Source organism: Botryllus schlosseri, chromosome 10 (assembly GCF_051294905.1).
Source record: "Botryllus schlosseri isolate E-star chromosome 10, Bs_hap1, whole genome shotgun sequence".
Lineage (NCBI taxonomy): Eukaryota > Metazoa > Chordata > Ascidiacea > Stolidobranchia > Styelidae > Botryllus > Botryllus schlosseri.
The window spans coordinates 28459233-28478004 of record NC_137245.1 but is presented as its reverse complement, the minus strand read 5'-3'; the positions used below and the strand labels follow the sequence as shown (position 1 = coordinate 28478004).

The 18772-nt window shown below is 41.4% G+C and overlaps 1 protein-coding gene across 1 annotated transcript; it reads right to left on the bottom strand.

Moving 5' to 3' along the window:
• Positions 1 to 707: 707 nt before the first annotated feature.
• Positions 708 to 17929, bottom strand: LOC145448699 (uncharacterized). Its single transcript, XM_080327165.1, has 2 exons — positions 13687 to 17929; positions 708 to 2070 (listed from the first exon to the last, which is right to left on the bottom strand). Exons 1-2 carry the CDS (start codon positions 14908 to 14910, stop codon positions 1903 to 1905), a joined length of 1392 nt encoding a protein of 463 aa, XP_080183291.1. The 5' UTR covers positions 14911 to 17929; the 3' UTR covers positions 708 to 1902.
• Positions 17930 to 18772: the final 843 nt, after the last annotated feature.

Here is an 18772-nt window from a genome sequence, read left to right as displayed (position 1 = left end):
CCTGAATCGCTTTGAAATAGTTGATGTTAAAGCGATGTAGATGGAAACTATATTACAGTGGTTATCATCCTTTTTCGACTCATCGCCCCCTTATCAAGCTCGACACGAATTTCTGCCTCCCATATTTACGGATCCGAAAAGAGGACATGTAAACGGGAAATGCGTTCACCAAACTCCGATGGCTGGTGAATTGATTAGAAAAGGGTAATTTTCCGAGTAGGTGCTCGGAAAACCTGGTTCCGCGTCTACGCCTACTTTCCGTTGAGTTGACCTTTATTTACTCAACTTGCGTATCATATGCAGAAAAAAACGCTTTCGCGTGCATTTTTAGGAGTGTCAATTAAATATATCTCACCAGAAGTTCTAACATTTTCGCCCCTAGTCGCCCCATTTGGTATTTTCACCCCCTTGTATCTCAAATTCGCCACTTCTAATGTTATAAACGAACTCTAAGCCTATGGTCTAGCGGAAAACTGACTGACAGCTGTAAGTAGACCCAAATTAACGATATTGGATTTGTTTTTGTTTAAAACTACGTAAATACCGAGTCCGATAAGGTCCTGATTCCACACTGAAAAGGTCCGCATTTGGACCGTGGTCCACCAGTCCTGCTCTAGATATCGCAGCAAAATTTCCAACTGTAACTCATCTCTAATCATGAAAAATTACCCTGAGATCATTCGAACGCACCAAAATCCACCAAAACGTTCGGGTTTTTTTCGTTTATTTTACAAATCATCTACATAAAAAACGGGCAGCAATTTCTCATAAGAAGACCAAAGAACATCGCACTGGTTGACGAGTCGATTGTGAAGCGACACGGGCCTAAGTCAGGCACGTGTCTACGTCACAGCTCCTCGACGAGATACAATTACGATCGCACAAAACATCTGCTAAAAACAAAAACATTCAACACCCGAACAACGTCCCAATCCAGCTGGATAACGCGTTCAATAACTACACTCCAATACGGTAATTTGGCGTCACAGAACAGAGGTTTTCAAAGAGACGCTAAGGAGTACAGAACCTCGTAATACATTTGAATAATATATTCACATATATTCCCAATGTTCTTAAATCTGACACTCATCAGGGTTAAATAGGAATATATTATTCGAATGTATCAGCAGAAGTTTTAAAATACGGCGATTGGCGCTCGCAAATGATTCTTTGGTGTCAAAGCCGCTTAGAACCCGCTAAGCCTCGTTCGAATTCGTAAAACGTTCGCACACAAACACGCGTGGTAGGCGCGGGAGAGAGGCGATCCAAAAATGAAATTGATCACAATTAGAACACGACCGACCTTGTCGGTTTGCCGATCATATCGAGTCGACATTAAAAGAAATATTGGTGTCGACATTACAGGTAAAGAAATATCACAACATTGTAGCAGGTACCGTAGTGAGATACTCCTAAGTTTTGGGAATGCGGCGTAACCTATAGATGCCAATATCTTTTGAATATCGGCAAGTGAAATCGTGGTTATGAAGGTGCTAGTTATAGGTATCGATCTGGTTCTAATCGCAATCGTCTCTCTCGCGCGCCTTCGATATAATCAAAAGTACAAAGCCCGGACCGTAATACAAATAAGAAAGAATGTATAAATCACAGGAAACATAGTTCTGTATTTACATCACAGGATACACTTTGGAAAGGGGGCCAGTAATTTGCCCGACAGGTCAAGTCAAAGGCACAGCGTTCATCCGGAATCTCAATATTGCAATAAATCCGGCACTCTCATATAGACAGCACCAGGGATTCCGCGATTCGCCCATGATTGCTACTTTTCAGCGCCGTGACTGTCGCATTTTATCTCAAGTTTCAAACCGGAACGCTTTCTCGATTTTGGTAGTTCGATATCTCCGCTCGCGCGTTGCGCAACAATCGGTTAGATGGTGCCAGTCAGTAGTAGAGATCCGGCAGCTGGAAATCCTGACAGTCGTTGTACAGAATGTCGTTGAGTTCTGGCGTTAGTTCGAACGAATCGAACTGCGATTCGGGCTGTCGGGGGTCGTACGATCCGAGTCGGGACTGCAGCGTGATTTTGTTCAAGTCAAACTCCGTGACTTCCTGCAAAATGGAGAGCAATTTTCAGTTCAAAGTTGTTTCTATACACAATTCAATTAGACTCATTTTTCAATAAACTTATTAATGCATACAATTGAATCATATATTGATATTGAAATAAACCCGAATATTTTCGACTGACACTTGTTAGGGTAATTTTCAGCAGCGACTAGTGCATATTTATAAAAAGCATGGTGTATCAACAGTCGACATCAAAATTCGACATCGAAAAACACGCACTTCATGAGTCTCTTTGCAAAGATATCGCTTTGAAAAACGATCTCATTTCGAACGTTGCCAATCGGTCGCGCTTCAGCGAACGGCAGGAAACCAGCTTCGAGAGCAAAGTCCGACTCGAAAAATAGGTCGCGCTTGTCAATTTCTCATCATTTTGCAACAATGAGCGAGATTGGTATCTTTCGCGGAAACGCGACTGCTCGAAATAATGGCGACAGGCATTCATAATTGCATAATATACTGATATTTACTGACAAACTTCAGTATGCAATTTAATACTATATATAAATTTTAGATTGACATCTATCAGGCAGAATAATCACGCGGAAAAGGGTTAATTTATTGGCGATTTGGGGAACATCTGGCAGACGATTGTGAACCGCCCTCATCTCGTGATGTTAAGGAAAACATAAAATTACAAAACGGATTGGCCACGGTTGCTACGAAAACTTGATTTTATGTTTCGTATGCTGCGAAACGACTACTCGAAGTTTACAACCTTACGTAGTACAACCCCAGTTCTACATCACGTTAAAGATGATTTCGACCACACCTATTTCATTGCGCTTTGTGACAACGCTGTGGGTTAATCACGACTTGACAGATATGTCATTTCCAGTAACGTGCATAGCTTTGTACTACATGTTTCGTACGCTGCAACCTTCCACAGTAGAAAATAGCATCGAAACTATCATTCTCGTTAGTGGTGAGGATCGTAGTATTTCGGTACCGTACCCTAAATTTATGCTCGATTCAGGAGTGCTAGAGTTGTTGGAGACTTTTTGTTGAAACGATTGCGTACAACTGGCTTGGAGTGCTCCACAATCCTACTTTATCCTCACTAAAGGGCAATTGTCGAAAAACAGCTGACTCTGAGTCAATTATTCCGCCATCAAATCGAAGCCGGCCAAGCGATAAGGATCCATTAATGTGTATAGATTGTGATCTCACGCTGGCTTCTCAAGGGGCATTATGCCGTCACTTGAGATCATAATGGAGGACCGCGTCTCCGAATCGACGCCTCAGTAATTAGTCATGCCGGCCCGAAAGTGCTTGAAATGAAAATGTGTCACGGAATGGAGCACAAATATCACTTGCTTAACGAGTAACTGGTCATTATTAGGGCTGAGTACAACGATTTGAGTACTCCAATGTGAAAAGAGTATTCATTTTCACGATTCGAGTTAACAGCTTCTTTGAGGTACAGAACTTCAATATACAATTGAATAGTATATTCATATTGAAATGAACCCGAATATTCGAGTTAAGCATAGAAATTATTCTTTCAAGTACCCAATTGATAAGCTCATTGCCAATACAATAATAGTTATTTTATCAACAAGAATGATAGTTTCGATACTATTTTCCACTGCGGAAGGTTGTAAACCTGGACTGGCCGTATCACAGCATACGAAACATGTTAACAAAGCTACACGCGTTAGTGGAAATGACATATCGGTGAAGTCGCGATCAATGCACTGCACAGCATTGTCATAATTACAAAATCCTCTTTAATGTAACGCAGAACTGGCATTGCACTGCATACGGTTGTATCCTTATTATATCGTATTCTTGTTATTATATTCTTTGTGCTCGCATAAAAGGTACATATTAGAATTTTCTACATCATTCATACTGTTATATAATGAGTGATGCTCGGATACTGGAGTCGAAGTCTAGTCCTCGATTGAGAATCGGGTCACTCTGACAGTCGATTTTGCCCGGCCATACTCATTATATGTTTCGTAATATCGCTGCAAAGATCTGCAAAACGTGTTGCCACCGGTCACTTGTACCGTGACTCACGTCACTCATGACATCGAATCAGAGTCCGGCACGTTCGGAATTATGGTACAAGGTTCAGTTGATCAACACGGCTAGTCACGCGTTCACAGATTATGAATTTCTCATCCTCCTATATACTATGCTCTGGGCCAGTTCAATAACAAAATGTTTTTCAATAACTGAGCTCTGTGATCAATAAGTGTCTGAGGGGCAGCATGGTAATCAATCGAACGCATTTCAGATCTCAATTCTCTCATTCTAAATAAGGCGCCAGGTGCGATTTCGGATTTGCTGACTCGTGACTCATTGTTTATCCATCAGCGAATAGGCCTTGACTCATTATTGCGTAACACGGCCCGCTGAACACACTCTTATCGCTACAGGATTATAAATATGAAAACCTTGATTTGAAAAGACCATTGAATAATATACCGTATTCAAATATACCCGACTATTTTCGGCTGACACTTGTCAGAACTTTGTATATCAACGATCGCATCAATAAGTATGACATTATGGCATGAACGTTCGGATAAGGCTTAAGCTCAATCTACTATTTGGTGATCATAATGTACTGAGAATATTCAGATTATTTCGATATGAATATTCAATTTCAATCTCGATTCATTTTTTTCTTAGCGCCGCATTGCAAGCCAAAGCAAACAAGGCAAATCTAGATGTGGAGTGTTTATACGTCACAGAGCCGAATGTAATCAGCTGATAGCCTTCCATTGTTCTTCAGACAAAGCGTGTTGTTTTTAGCGGACCGGTCGTTGCTCGCAAGGTAAAAGGAACTCGTTGGTCACATCTTGATTGAATATTATAATCACAATGAAATAAGCTGAAAATATTCGGGTTTATTTCAATATGATTATAATATTAAATTGTATGAAAAGTTCTGCACCTCCGACACTCTACTCATATTTATATGTTGATCAGAAATAGTCATTTGCGCGAACTGTCTGCTTCAGGGCATGATTACCAAGAGACAGCTTCAAATCGGGCTCGATAAACAGCGCCATTTCACGCTTAACTCTTCGCGGTCATACCTCTACATAACGATTATTCTACGCCACAAATGCCCAGGGCTAGAACGCAAATGGAGCTTCCTGGCAGTAATGTCGTAACGAAGCAATTTCCACCGGAATCGATATCAAAACAACAGCACGTGATCTACGCGAAAATCGAAACCGTGAGGCTGACGATGCGAAAATGAGTCGAGTTCAAACGGTCAAAATAGAGGATGGTTTCAAATATTTGTATTATCGAATACGCGTTTATTATTTCGAAATCGAGGTCGAGATCAGGCACAGCATCGCCAAATTCAAAGTAGATACAATTGTACATTGTGCAAACTGATGGGTTTTCAAGACGCGCAACTTGAACTAGAACTGGAACTACTCTCTTTTCAAAACTCGCAACTAAAATTAGAACTGCTAAGTTTTGAAAATCCGAAACTCTTTTTTAAATGCCCAACTGGAACTAGAACTACTGAAATTTCAAAACTCGCAACTAGAAACACTGGCTTTAGCTATTCTCTTTTTAAAATGCTAACTAGAACTAGAACTTGAACCACTCACTTTTTAAAAATCCGCAACTAGAACTAGAACTACTCCAAAAATCAGTATAGTTAGTTGACCGCCAATAATAATAATAACTAGATTGGCAGTTTGTACAAGTCTGTCAAGCGAACATATTATAGACACACTGGTAACTGTCAAATTCAGTCTATTTCTGTTTGACTTTGTAGGTCGCGTAAGTCACGAATTTCAGCGCTCATAAAACCAATGTGTCTTAACCGCAGAAATTGTGTTTCCAAGTTTATTACTAACGTACTAGATATACATGCAATCTACTCATACATTCACCTTAAAATTTGTATATCAGCAGTCGTATCAATAGACAATGTTATTTGGAAATCTTTACTAGTTGCAGAATCTGACGATTGCCCCTGACGAGTGTCAGTCGACAATATTCGGGTTTGTTTCAATGCGGTATATCATTCAAGTGTATTTGAAAGTTCTATATCTCCCTCTTTAGATTGTTTTAGACGTATCTAAATATCAACACAGCGACGCCGTGTTTTACAACAATCGGCTCGTGTTCGGAACAGGTGTGACGCAATGACTCATCGTGATTTTAAGCAATTATTTCCCAAATTTGGGAAGTCCACAGAATGAGCGCTTGTCTGATTTGTCGCAAACGCTGCGATTAAACTGCTGTGTCAAAACTGTTGCTTATCAGTCGACAGGAGGATTTCATTGGTTCACGCAACGCCAGCGTAGTTGAACTAATAATATCACGCTTACTCATATCGCTGACGTCAGCGAAGGCGGTTTCTCTGATTTAGTCTAACAATCGTGATTGCGTGACGTCACGTCGAACGCAGACGTGGACAATTAGATAATTCCAGTGTTCGAATTAGACCAATTAGAGCGAAATAATCCAATTCCAATTTAGATTGTGAAATGTTTCTATACTCTCATTTTACTTATAATCTAATTTCTGCCTTTCATGAAAATGCTACAGGAGCAATGTATCTCGCGAATAGAGCCAAGCTTTCTGTACATACATTTGCCATTATCGTGCTTATTTTATCAACTCTGATTTCAAATAAACTTAACTTGACTTAGTTTCCGAGATTTTGCGAATTCTATAATTCTAATTCTAATCGAATTGGGAAAAAATGTAATGGAGCTATAATTATATTCTTTTTGGTAATTCCAATTGCAATCTTAGAAGCGATTTTTATCTCATGGCGCCGCATGTTTACAAGAACGCGCGGGCCATTGTTACGCAGCGTTGTATATCAATAGGAGCGGAATGCGGTGGTCCAGCTCGAAAACAAGCGCGGAATAAACTTCGTGATATCACGACTGACTCAGCTGATGAATTGAATACAAATGTTGACCTTCCCTCGTAAATATTGTCGCCATTTCGGCTCCTGTCATCATTTCAAATCAACTTAATCATAATCATTAGGTCGGATCATGTCGTCATAATCACCTGGCCCCTGTTCCCCATTTCATTTATTGCGGCTTTATAGAAAAGTGGGTCGCATCACAAGCTGTGTCAACATTCGCTAATGGCGGACTAAAGAGTAAGATAGCACTCTGCAGAAATACGCGCGCATTTGATACAATGTTCTTTCCAATTCTCAACTAGTTGCTGACGATTACCCCAGACGAGTGTCAATATGACTATATTATTAATTAAATTGTATATTGAAGTTCTGTACTTTCAAGAATCTTGTCAAAAAAGTAGGATTTGCTTTAAATCGAGGGTTTGCAACCGAGTCACAGGATATTTCAGTCCTCATGACAATTTCGCTCATAACGATGACACTTTTATTTGTACTTTACAAAATCGAAATCGCTAGCAACGACACAAATATTCCCGACCAAGAACGACGGTTCTCGGTCGAAAACATATTGCACGGCCGTGTGATGAATAAATTATGCGGTCATAATTCGCTACGGTCGCTCCACATACTGATTGGTTTCCTCTCTCGTCTCTGTGATAAGTCAAACGTTAACCCTTTGTACGCGACGCGATTTCGAATTGATTTAGAAATGAGGCCGCTACGGAAAGTGACGTCTCGTAATTACGTCGCTGCCGAGTGTTGAGTTTCAATTCGAAGACACATTTCGAAATGAACAAGTCGGAAACACCATTCTCAACCTCGATTTCCAGACATGCGCAAACTGCCATTCTAGTTTGTTAACGGTCAAGTAACTACTATTTTGAGTAGTTCTAGTTCCCGATGCAGATTTCGAAAAGTGACTAATTCTAGTTGAACATTCTCAAAATGATTTAGTCGTAGAAAAACTAGAAACATGTATCGTCGTCAGGTATGAATCGTGATACCGGTGTTCTGTTGTGTGATGATCTTGCAGCCATTGCTAGCTCTGTAGCTCAGACCTCAGAGTCATCGCTATCAACAGCGTCTAGCCAAAGGTCAGAACACCTTCCATTTCAAACTCGAAACCCTGTCCGTTTCAAATGCGGATTCTATCTCGAATATGAATGAGTTGCTTCGTAATTGCACCTTGTTAGTTATGTCATAGTTACTTACGGAGTTTTAACGGTCGTTAGTTCAAGTTCCGAGTATATTGAAAAGTCAGTCTATCCAGTTTTAGATCTAGGTGCGCATTAGTGGAGGTCTGTCCGCTATTACATTATAAGAGCAGAAGACCGGAGGCTTGACTTTACCCGACCGCGTCGCGATGAAAGCCGTTTCCACGGCCACTGGAAGGTTAATCCGGAAAAACATCGCATATGGAGAGCGTGTTGATCAGCTGATCGCGTCTGTTTACTCTACAACGGCACGACAACACGGCCTGTTGCGCAATCCACGTTCTCCGACTGACCAAAGCAAACTACGGAAAATATTTCAAGCGACAATCGATTGTGTAAACTTGGCGTCGACCAAAACAGGACCGCGAAAATATTTGTTTCGAAACTCGATCTAATTTCACGCGTTTCGAGGAATTTTTTAAAATCTACAAATAGCTCGCATATCTCACACATCATATCGTCGATAGAACGTTCGTTTTACGTAAAAAATACTGCGTTTCCGACAGACTTAGACGACTACTTCATTCTAGTAGACTAATTATAGTCAATAGAGCGAATATCTCCGACATGATCATGATATTACCGAAAGAACTTGGACAACGACATAATTCTTGGTGTCTAATAAGAGTAAACAGATCGAATATGTCATACATAATATCGTCGATAGAACATTCTGCGATCTCTGTAAATGTAGCGCAGCCCCGCGAGCCTCGAGGGTCATTGAAATCGGGCAAAAACGGAATAAATGGTGAGCCTCAAACTTGTTTTTCAACATAATTGCGCAAGCTTTATTATGGTTGGAACTCCGCTAAGCATGACAGAGAGATGTTCGCTTGTTTATGAACTCGGAAGTTCATCGTAACACGAGAACGTAACTCGACACGCTTCGCTGCGCGAATGTCACGCCACGAAACGCACGGCAGAGATGAGGATAGATTTGAAACGGCAATACTCCCCTACTTCATGAAGGTTTACAGAACGTTTACCACTGTTTGGCTGTTTTGATTTTCCGAGTCATAACTAGACCTAGAATACTTGCTTTTTACGTACTCCAAAGTCGCCACCTCTACTTGCAATCAAGCATAACTTTACGTTACTTCTACTTGAGTACGGATGCGTATGGATTTCAGATTAATTTGACTTGTACGCGAAATTTCTCGTAAATTTCCATTTTATGGAGTCCTTTTGATCAAATTTCAGCCATTACCATATCTAGACTTGGACATGGACGCAATATACAATATGTATTGAATTTATTTCAAAATTAATTAGTGATACAATTGTTGATATACAATGTTATCTTCAATTCTCTACCAGGTGCTAACGATTACCCCCAACGAGTGTCAGAAAATATTCGGGTTTATTTCAATATTCATATATCATACTATTGTGTCTTAAAGTTCTGTGCCTTCGAGAGCCTCTACAACATTAATTCAGCGCCCAGCAATATTTCCTACACTAACGATCGGTAGATATCCCTTTTTATTGATCTTCTGATGCGCCGGGAAATGATGCGTCCTTATCAACAGCTTGATAATGTAACGGCTCGAGCATATGTTAGACGCGCGGTGTGTTTATGAAATGCGATCGACGTCGATTGTGGGTGGCTCCTCGAAGCGATTTGACGAAAACAAACGACGAGTTCACGAAGCTCGCCATGTTGGAAATAGATTTTGATTCGTAGCAAAATAACGCATCGAATCGATTCCGTATGTGACTACATTCGCAGACTTGGACAACGACATAATTCAAGTTGTGTAATTAGACTGATTGGAGCGAAATGCAGTTAATCTAATTCGTGAAATGTCTTCATGCTCGCATTTTGATTCGAATTTGATTTCTGGTTCTCCTGAAAATGCGGCAGGAGAACCCTATCGTGCGAAACGAGTCGATCTTGGTGTACAATGTACAATAATTGTACATTGTACGCATACATTTGCCATTCTCGTTCTAATGAGAATCAATTCTGACTTAATATGGATTTTGTTGATTTTTGTCGCACTTGTTTCTAATTTGAAATTGAATTCGATTCAGGAGTCTTCACGAATCCAGTAATCTAGTTATAACATAATTTGGAAAAAATGAGTAGCTATCATTCTACTGATGCCAACAGTGTCAAGTTACAGGGCGGTTATAATGAGACGTAAAAGCGTACGCAGCAATTTGCAAGAATTTTGTCTGCGATATTGCACGGATATCGTCCGATCATACCCCGGGGGCGATCAAAATCAGCTGTGGAATGGTGCGAAAAAATCCGAAGCCATCCGAGACCTCAGTAAACAAGTACGCGTTTGATTCAATATTTGTGCCTTTCCGTGTAGGCTTATTGCGTAACATTCGGTGTTGACCGTGATCTGATCATGCAAAGATCACGCGTCTCTGGCGTGCTGTCAACAGCCTCACCCAGGCCTGAACTGGCGGGAAAAACATGTTTGTGAGGTAACGCGACCCGCTGCCCGTCATAGGATAGGGACCCGGACAACTAGATAGTACAAGTGTCTGATTGGCATGATTAGAGCCAAATACCGGTTATCTACCTAATCTAATTTGTGAAATGTTTCTATGTTCTTATTTCAATTCGAATCTACTTCATGCTTTCCCGAAAATGCTACAGGGGAACTGTATCGTGCGAAACGAACCAAGCTTGTTGGACAGATACAGCAGCCATTCTCGTGCTTATCGGAATTATCCCTGATTTGATATAAAGAGAATTTGATTTTGTTGTCTTTCTTTCCAACACAAAATTCAATACAGTGTCCTAGTTTTTGCAAATGCAGTAATTCTAACTTTAATCCAATTCATTCCAATCCATTCACGCGACCGCGTTACATTGCGAGGCCGCGATTAGGAGGCACGTCGGAGGCGCGTTCCAGTGTAACGCCTGCCAAAAATTCTTGAGAATTTTACCAAAATAACCGCGAAATATCGCGTTCTGGAACTAATTATAGCACAACACCACGGAGGAAACAATCAGTTTAAGACGTTAGTTCGCAGCAGAGGTGATCAGGAACGAAGTACTTCCACTTTACGAAAAGTAATCCAAGTAGGTTTTGCCTGCTTGCGCTAATAACTCAACTGAAGTAGTCATGATTTTGGATTTTAAATTTACTCCAACCTGACAATTTTCAATTTGTTTTGCAAAATTACAACTAGAACTAGTCACTTTTCAAAATGCGCAATTAGAACTAGATCTAGAACTACTCAAAACCAGTAGTTAGTTACCGTCAATTAAGTAGATTGGCAGTTTGTACGAGTGTGCATCTGCGCTGCACTTTTGGTGACGTTTTTCCGCGAATGACATCACGCAAGTTGATCATTTTCAATAGCTGTAAATGTGTAAAACAACGCTTGGCCTCGTACCAAGACGTTGTCGGTCGCGCGATTGTGAGTCAGAATCGCGTGCGAGCTATTGAAAGCAAAAGGAGTGTTTCTTTTCAACAAGCGATCTCGAGTTATATTGAAATGCGCGATCCGCTCAGCTACCAATTAATGACTCACGGGTCGCAGCTCTCTTACACGAGACACGGCGACTATCTCGTGTTCAGTTGAGACGAACTACAGTCGTTGAGTCACCGTCAGCTCAGATCAAATGTGCGTGCTGCGTAGCGATTTATCGGAATTTCGTGACAGGCGCCTGATAGGTCACGTTTTATATCAAAAAAAACTTGATTGAACAGCGTCTGCGCGCTGCGTGTCATCTCCAGGACGCGAGACAGGTGGCTACGCGCCTTGCTGAGCCTACATTTATACTCCCTCTATTTCAATATCGATTGCGGCCATACATGAATCGACACAAAATTACGAACAGTTCGGCACACAAACCGCCCGGAAAGTTACGACATTATGAACGATAAGAAACGTTCAAATATGCACGTTTTGTGCAACCACACAGAATATAACACCAGTTCTGCATCTCATTAAATATGGTTCGGTATTTTATGACTATACCTATTTTATTACACGCTATGACAAGATCACGACTTCGCAGATACGCCATTTGCACGTTCGTAGCGTATAATACATGTTTCGTATGCTCTGATGCTACACGTATCGAGGTTTACGGTCTTCCACGGTAGAAAATAGTATCGAAACTATGATTCTCGCCGATCATTCCAGCTCTCGGAAAATCGATTCTCACTACTGGGCTCGAATCATTAGAATGAATACTCGTTTCAGATTCGCATGCTAGAATCAGCCCTAAATCCGAGAGGTCGATTATAAAGGTCGACTCTGAATAACCGTTATTGTTGTATTCTGCACACGATCTGTGCAGAGCGGAATGCCGCAAAGGCGGCAATCGATTCGCTTTGCGCTTTTCAATTATTGAAAGAGTGCGTGGCAGTGAGATAAAGAAAGAAACGCACGAATGGTGTTTTCCCGATAGCAGCTGGTACTCAACGCCCAGCTGACCGCGCGAGAGAACAGAAACGAGAGAAGTCATCAAAATAGTGGTTGCTTGGAGATAGCCGGCTATTTTCGGAGCTTCATAAAGGCTTTTGATGCCTGGTTGGATTGACGGGAGTCAAATTCAAAATAAGGGCAAAGATCTGCGACTCACAATACGAATACGTTCTACTGCGCTCAATATCCTGGAAAACTCCATGTTTATATTTGTCTAATTACAGCGAAATGCCGGTAATCTAATTCCAATTCTGATCTAATTTGGCAATATTTCTGTCAATCGTTTTAATTCTAGTCTAAACTCTGCTTTTTCTGAAAATGCTACAAGAGAACTGTATAGCGCGAAACGAGTCGAGCTAGGTGTGCAGACATTTCTCATTCTCGTGTTTGCGAGAATGTAGTCAGATTTGATATGAAGTGAACCTAATTTTTGCTGTATATTTTTCGGAGTTGAGTTTTTGTGAAATCAGTAATTCCAATTCTAATGTAATTTGGAAAACCCGACAATTTTCTAGTGTTCCAGCTCTGCCTAATATAAGATAAATATTCCCACTTTTTCATCAATCAGGGTTGATTATAAAATCGAATACAGTTGTTTTCTCTCTTTCAGTCGACATTATTCGCGGATAAACTCGCAGCTACCATTCTGAAAACGCCGCGGGCTGCAGTGCATTTAATTGTGTCGTTATTAGGAATTTAGCCGCGATTCGGCGAACGACTAGAGATAAAAACGCTTCACAGTAACAGCGAGGTAGCAAGCCAATAAGGGCGACGTCGTTTTGAGGCCTTCGTAAACGTGTTAATGGGTTGAACCCGGTTGACTTTACAGAGACTATTGTAGGTACAGCAAGTGAATTGAATCATATATTCATATTGAAGTAAACCGGAATACACGATTGTTGACATACAATATTTTACCCAGCTCATGCTCGTTGCTGACGAATACTCCTGGCAGTATCAACCGAAAAGATCCGGGTTTATTTCAATATGAATATACTATGCTGTTGAAAAGGTAATTCACACTGTGACTTCACAGTTGATAAAACGACCTTTCTATAGATACAAAACGCGCCAAACACAAGTCATGAAAAATGCACACCGTCAGTAAATGCGTCTCACCTTGGGCGGTTCGTAAAAGTTTTCCAAGATGGCGTCGAACTCTTCCATTTGCTGCTGTGCAATGTCAAAGCCAACCCCTGTCATATCCTGTTGGGGGCGAATGAATTGGGGGTAGCAGTTCGATAGAGTGGACGGATGGGCCGTTTGTAAGCAAGCCAGTCGCGCGCCCGTGTCTGAAATCACGTATTGTTCTGGCTGTGTTTCTACCCCCTCGTAATAACAGTTCGTGGCGTCCTGCTGCATGACCTCACAGTGCTGATATTGGCTCGTTAACTCACAACGAGGATTCGGTTCGCTTTTTACGTACGCTTGCGATTCGCAGTTCGTGTTCGAGGGAGCCAACAAAGCTTTAAGCGCGGGCGACACTATGGCAGGTCTCGGCACGTTTTGCTCCGTTGGTACCTGCAGTTTGGGCGGGACTTTACGCGTGTGTGATGTCACCACGGACACTGGCGCGTCGTCGCAATGAAGTTTAGGCGCTTTGCTTTTGATGACATCGTTCTCCTGGTCTTTTTTGGAGACGCTCTTGGTTCTTTTCTGCGGCTTGTATTTGTAGTCTGGATGATCTCGCATGTGTTGCAATCGCAGTCTTTCTGCTTCGCAGATGTAGATCTCTTTCTCGGAATCGGGCAAGGCTTTCCAGCGCGCCCCCAATTCTTTACTGACGGAAGCGTTGTGTAACTTGGGCGTGGCTTCAGTGATCTTTCGCCTCTCGATCTTGGACCAGATCATGAAAGCGTTCAGTGGTCTTTTGATGTGACCAGGCCGGGCCGCTTCTTTCTTCTGACTGCTCACTGATGGTGGTGGTAGGACTATCTGAGACGGACCCAGTTTCGCGAGCTCGTCGATGATACTCTCCGGGCACGGCTTTGGTTTCGATTTTCGCGCGCAGGGCGCGTGTCGCGATTTGTAGTCTGCGATCTGAGGTGGGTCGATTTGCTCGTCTATCACGCAATCTATACAGTCGCGGGTTGGCGAGGGGGACTCTGCGTGAAGATCGCCTGCTCTGATCGTAACGTAATGAGGTACCAGATTGCCGTCCGTGGACAGCTCTGAGTCGCTGTGGTATCCCAGAGAGTCGGCGGGCGAAAAAGGCGAGTTTGAGATGGACCCGAAGCTGTCGTGGCGCATGCTGCCGGCTCTGTTGATGCGCGCTTGTTGCGCGATGGACTTCATCGTGTCGAATGTGGGATTCTGCATCGAGATATCCGCGTGATGAAACATACGAGCGATCGTGTTCGTAAATTCTACGAAATGTTGAGAAACTAACGTACACTGAAAATCTGCGAGTAGAAAATAGGTATGTTATCAGATTTCCGCCTAGCGCGGGCTGTAAATCAAGGAAACGAAGCTTTCGGGTAGCGAGCGGTGCTTTCAAACCAAAAATAGTCGGTGGAAATGAGTCACTAACACCAATCCTTATGGAGTAATATGTATACCAATATAGTAAAGTGCACCATTTTGTGGGATTTCTTAAGGTGGCACACGAAAAGCAAACCGTGGTATATATCTCCATAAGATTTGGTGTGTTTTACTCAGTTTCACTAACTTGAATGAGTTTTTGATTACAATTTTCAACGTGAAAGCGCTGTTTACAAGTTTTACAAACAGCTTTAAGTGAAAATCTGCAAAGCACGCGATTTTCGTTTTCACTGCGTAACGTAACCGGTATAAAACCGGATCGAAATCGCTGATAAAGAATGAACATAGATCTAAATAGTGCTGAGCTTTCGCGGTAAAGCTCCAGACTTACTCCCTGCAAATGTAGCCGTTACGTGGCTTTACGACGTCATCCTATCGCAGACCACAGAAACGCAAAGTTTGTGATCACTTATACAATTCTCTCATCCGAAGGAGGCACAGAACGTCCGTATACTATTCAATAATACATTCATATCGAATGTCACACCCCAATATGAAGCTCAAAACTGGGCGACTCACAGCTACGCGTTTCATGACGATCAGCTTCTTCCTGCCGGGCGTGAATCACGAGCCGGCGTGGGCGTTGGCCTGTCATTCACACCGGATGTCATCACGAAACGAATGTGCGCGTGAACTGTGCTGAACCAAACTTTTGGAGCTAATTTCTAAATGTTCGGCTTTCAGGACGACCCACATTCCAAGTTGTTCGCATATCAACATAACAAGTGAGAAGCAGACTTGTATACATACTACCAATGTATTGTCAAATTGGTTTTTGTGCAGCACTTCTAGTCACGGATTTTGAAAAGTGACTTGTACTAGTTCTAGTTTCGAGTCTTGAAAAGTAATTAGTTCTAGTTCTAGTTGCGTTTTGAAAATCCAGCAATTTGACAAGTCTGCGGAGAAGGCCTTCGCAACTGAACCTTGCAACGAAATTAGAAACCAATCGTCTAGGGACGCCTGCATTGCTACACAGCTTTTGCCGCTATACGAACGCCCTTCGCTGCAAAGTCATGTTCTAAATCGCTTCACGCTCTGAAAGTTATTTTAACGACTTGAAGTCGTCTCAACGCATTACTGAGCGAGCTTGTAGCTCATGAATCCTGCAGGCATTATGTTGTCACAAGGGCGGATGTGACGCCACTCATGAATAGGAGGCATTATTTGTCGGCAGCGATTTAAAGGCACGGCTGACACGCGATCGAATGACTAGGGCTAGTAACTCCAGTTTGAGTCCGACTGACTTTCCTGCAAGGCACCGAGAAACGGGGCTTCTTACATGGGGTTGATTCCTAATAACGACCGAGCTCGAATTGAGATGAATTACGACTTCTCAATCAGTATACAATTGAAAATATTCGACTTTATTACAATATGAATGTACTATTCAATTGTAAACTGATGTTCGGTACCTCCAAGAATCTCTTCAAGAATCACAGAATAGAGGATTGTTTTCATGGAAAATCCCATTTTACCCAATTCTTGTCTTCCACTTTTCTCGGTTTGGCTTCTAAATTTTTATACACAACACCAGGGTCAATATGTTCGGTTTGCTTGACAGGTTCATACGTATTGCAAATACAGCCTTCGAAATCGGAATGATCAGAAACACACAGCCATCGCCACGCAATTGATATTGACACAACACATTTCGTACAGCCATCGAATTACTTGCCATAAAACCATATCGACAACCGAACGATCTGTTGATTGAGGGAAAAGCGCTATTTCTAATATCGATCACGGTCTATAATATGACCACGCTAACAAGACATTGGGAGACTTGGACCGAAATAGTTAGTCATTTGATTTCGTGCGATATCATGATACGGTGTGACGTTACAGAGTCTATCATATTAAAACGACTGAATGATTATACGTGTTTCAATAACGCTGCTTGTTATCGAGCCGTGACGCTACATTACGAGCAGTTAGCGCATCGGCTGACTGCCCACCAAGAAACTACCATGTTATCATTCACATCATTGAATTATACAATCATATCGAAATGTCAGACGAAATAATTCGGGTTATTTTAATATGAGTCGATTATTTAATTGTATATTGAAGTTCTGTGCATCCAAGAAGCTCTGCAAATATTAGTCATATGTTATTGAATCTTTTCATCTAAGCTAAGCTTCCTGTTATTGTCCGACTGTATACTCTGTCAGTTGCTCAAGATCAAGCTACCTATTTGCTATCGCAAATGTGTTGAGATATACTATCCGTGAGACGCCATTCGTACGACTGGCCTCCTATAAAGTGAGCTATACTATAAAATCAATTTTCGTGATATCGCCTTTGCGTAGCGAGCTCTGAGCGCGTACTGAATCTGAATGCTTCTACCGAGCCGGTTCGAGAGAGAATAGAAAAAAGGCATGAGTAGAATAATATTGTTACATAATAAACGCTTGTTATGATGAGCCCTCGCACGAGAGAGAGCAGTGATATATTTACACGCAGTCAGCAAATAATTTGGCAAAATATATTTTTATCGCGCATCATACTATTTACGATAAACAGCTGATCGACCGTTGCTAGATTTGACTCGATAAACAAGTCTGAATGTTTTGGCTCGTAAAGTTCTATGTCGCAATATGTCTTTTGGAATTAGCTCCGATTATAGCTATCGTTTTGTTATGATTTCGGTTCCCGGACTTTAAAGTGATTTAAATTTTGAAGAGCTTCTTGGATGTACAGAACTTCAATATACAATCGAATCATATATTCATATTGAAATCAAACCGAATATTTTCGGCTGACACTCGTCAGCGGTAATCATCAGCAACTAGCAGAGAATTGGAAAGAACATTATATATCAACGGTTTCATTTTAAAACCATATTGTTCCGTATGAATTATATTTTCTTGCAAGCTATCGTAAATTTCGAGATATTTGCTAGAAATTGAACGTCTTACGTCTGACGACACGCTATTAAACGCTTAGAGACTTCAAATTATACTATTTCATTAGAATTGTTTTTATTACCCGAAAATGTGACGGTTTAATTCCTTCTCCGAGTAATCAAATCGTCGGACTCATCTATGAAATGAAACGAATTTCCTGTTATATCCTCATTCTCATCGAATGAAAATTATCCCAGTACAGGCGGTTCGGCGAAAATATAATAATTTAATTGCCAACTCATTTAGATCTGCGATCTTATGGCGATGATAATCCTTGACTGATGTCTAACTGATATTCTCGAAACATCGCCTTTTCTAGGCTTGGCTTTTTTTCAATTGCTCATTTTTTCCCCGCATCCCGCTCTCTTTATCCTAAATACTGGACAACATGAGCACAAAACTTCGCGCTAATTTTGAAAGCGATTATGGGAGTAAATAATATAGGCGTTACGACACTATGAGAAATAGTAAATGGCCATCACCGCCAGGGGGGGATAGAAACGTACGTTTGGGTCGATTCCGAAGCCAATAAGAGAGCCAGACATCTGATTTTTGAGACGATACCGTTAAATTAAGCCGACATTAAAAAAATACAGAATCTAGCTTAAGGTGCATTTCGAACACTTCGAAGCATTGATTTGAAAAGCTTTGCAACCATTGCTATATGCTTGAACATGAAATAAACTAGAAATGCTGCATTTTGACACTAGGAAGCTATAACAACTATATCGATATTCCCAGTTGTGTGGCGACGGCTA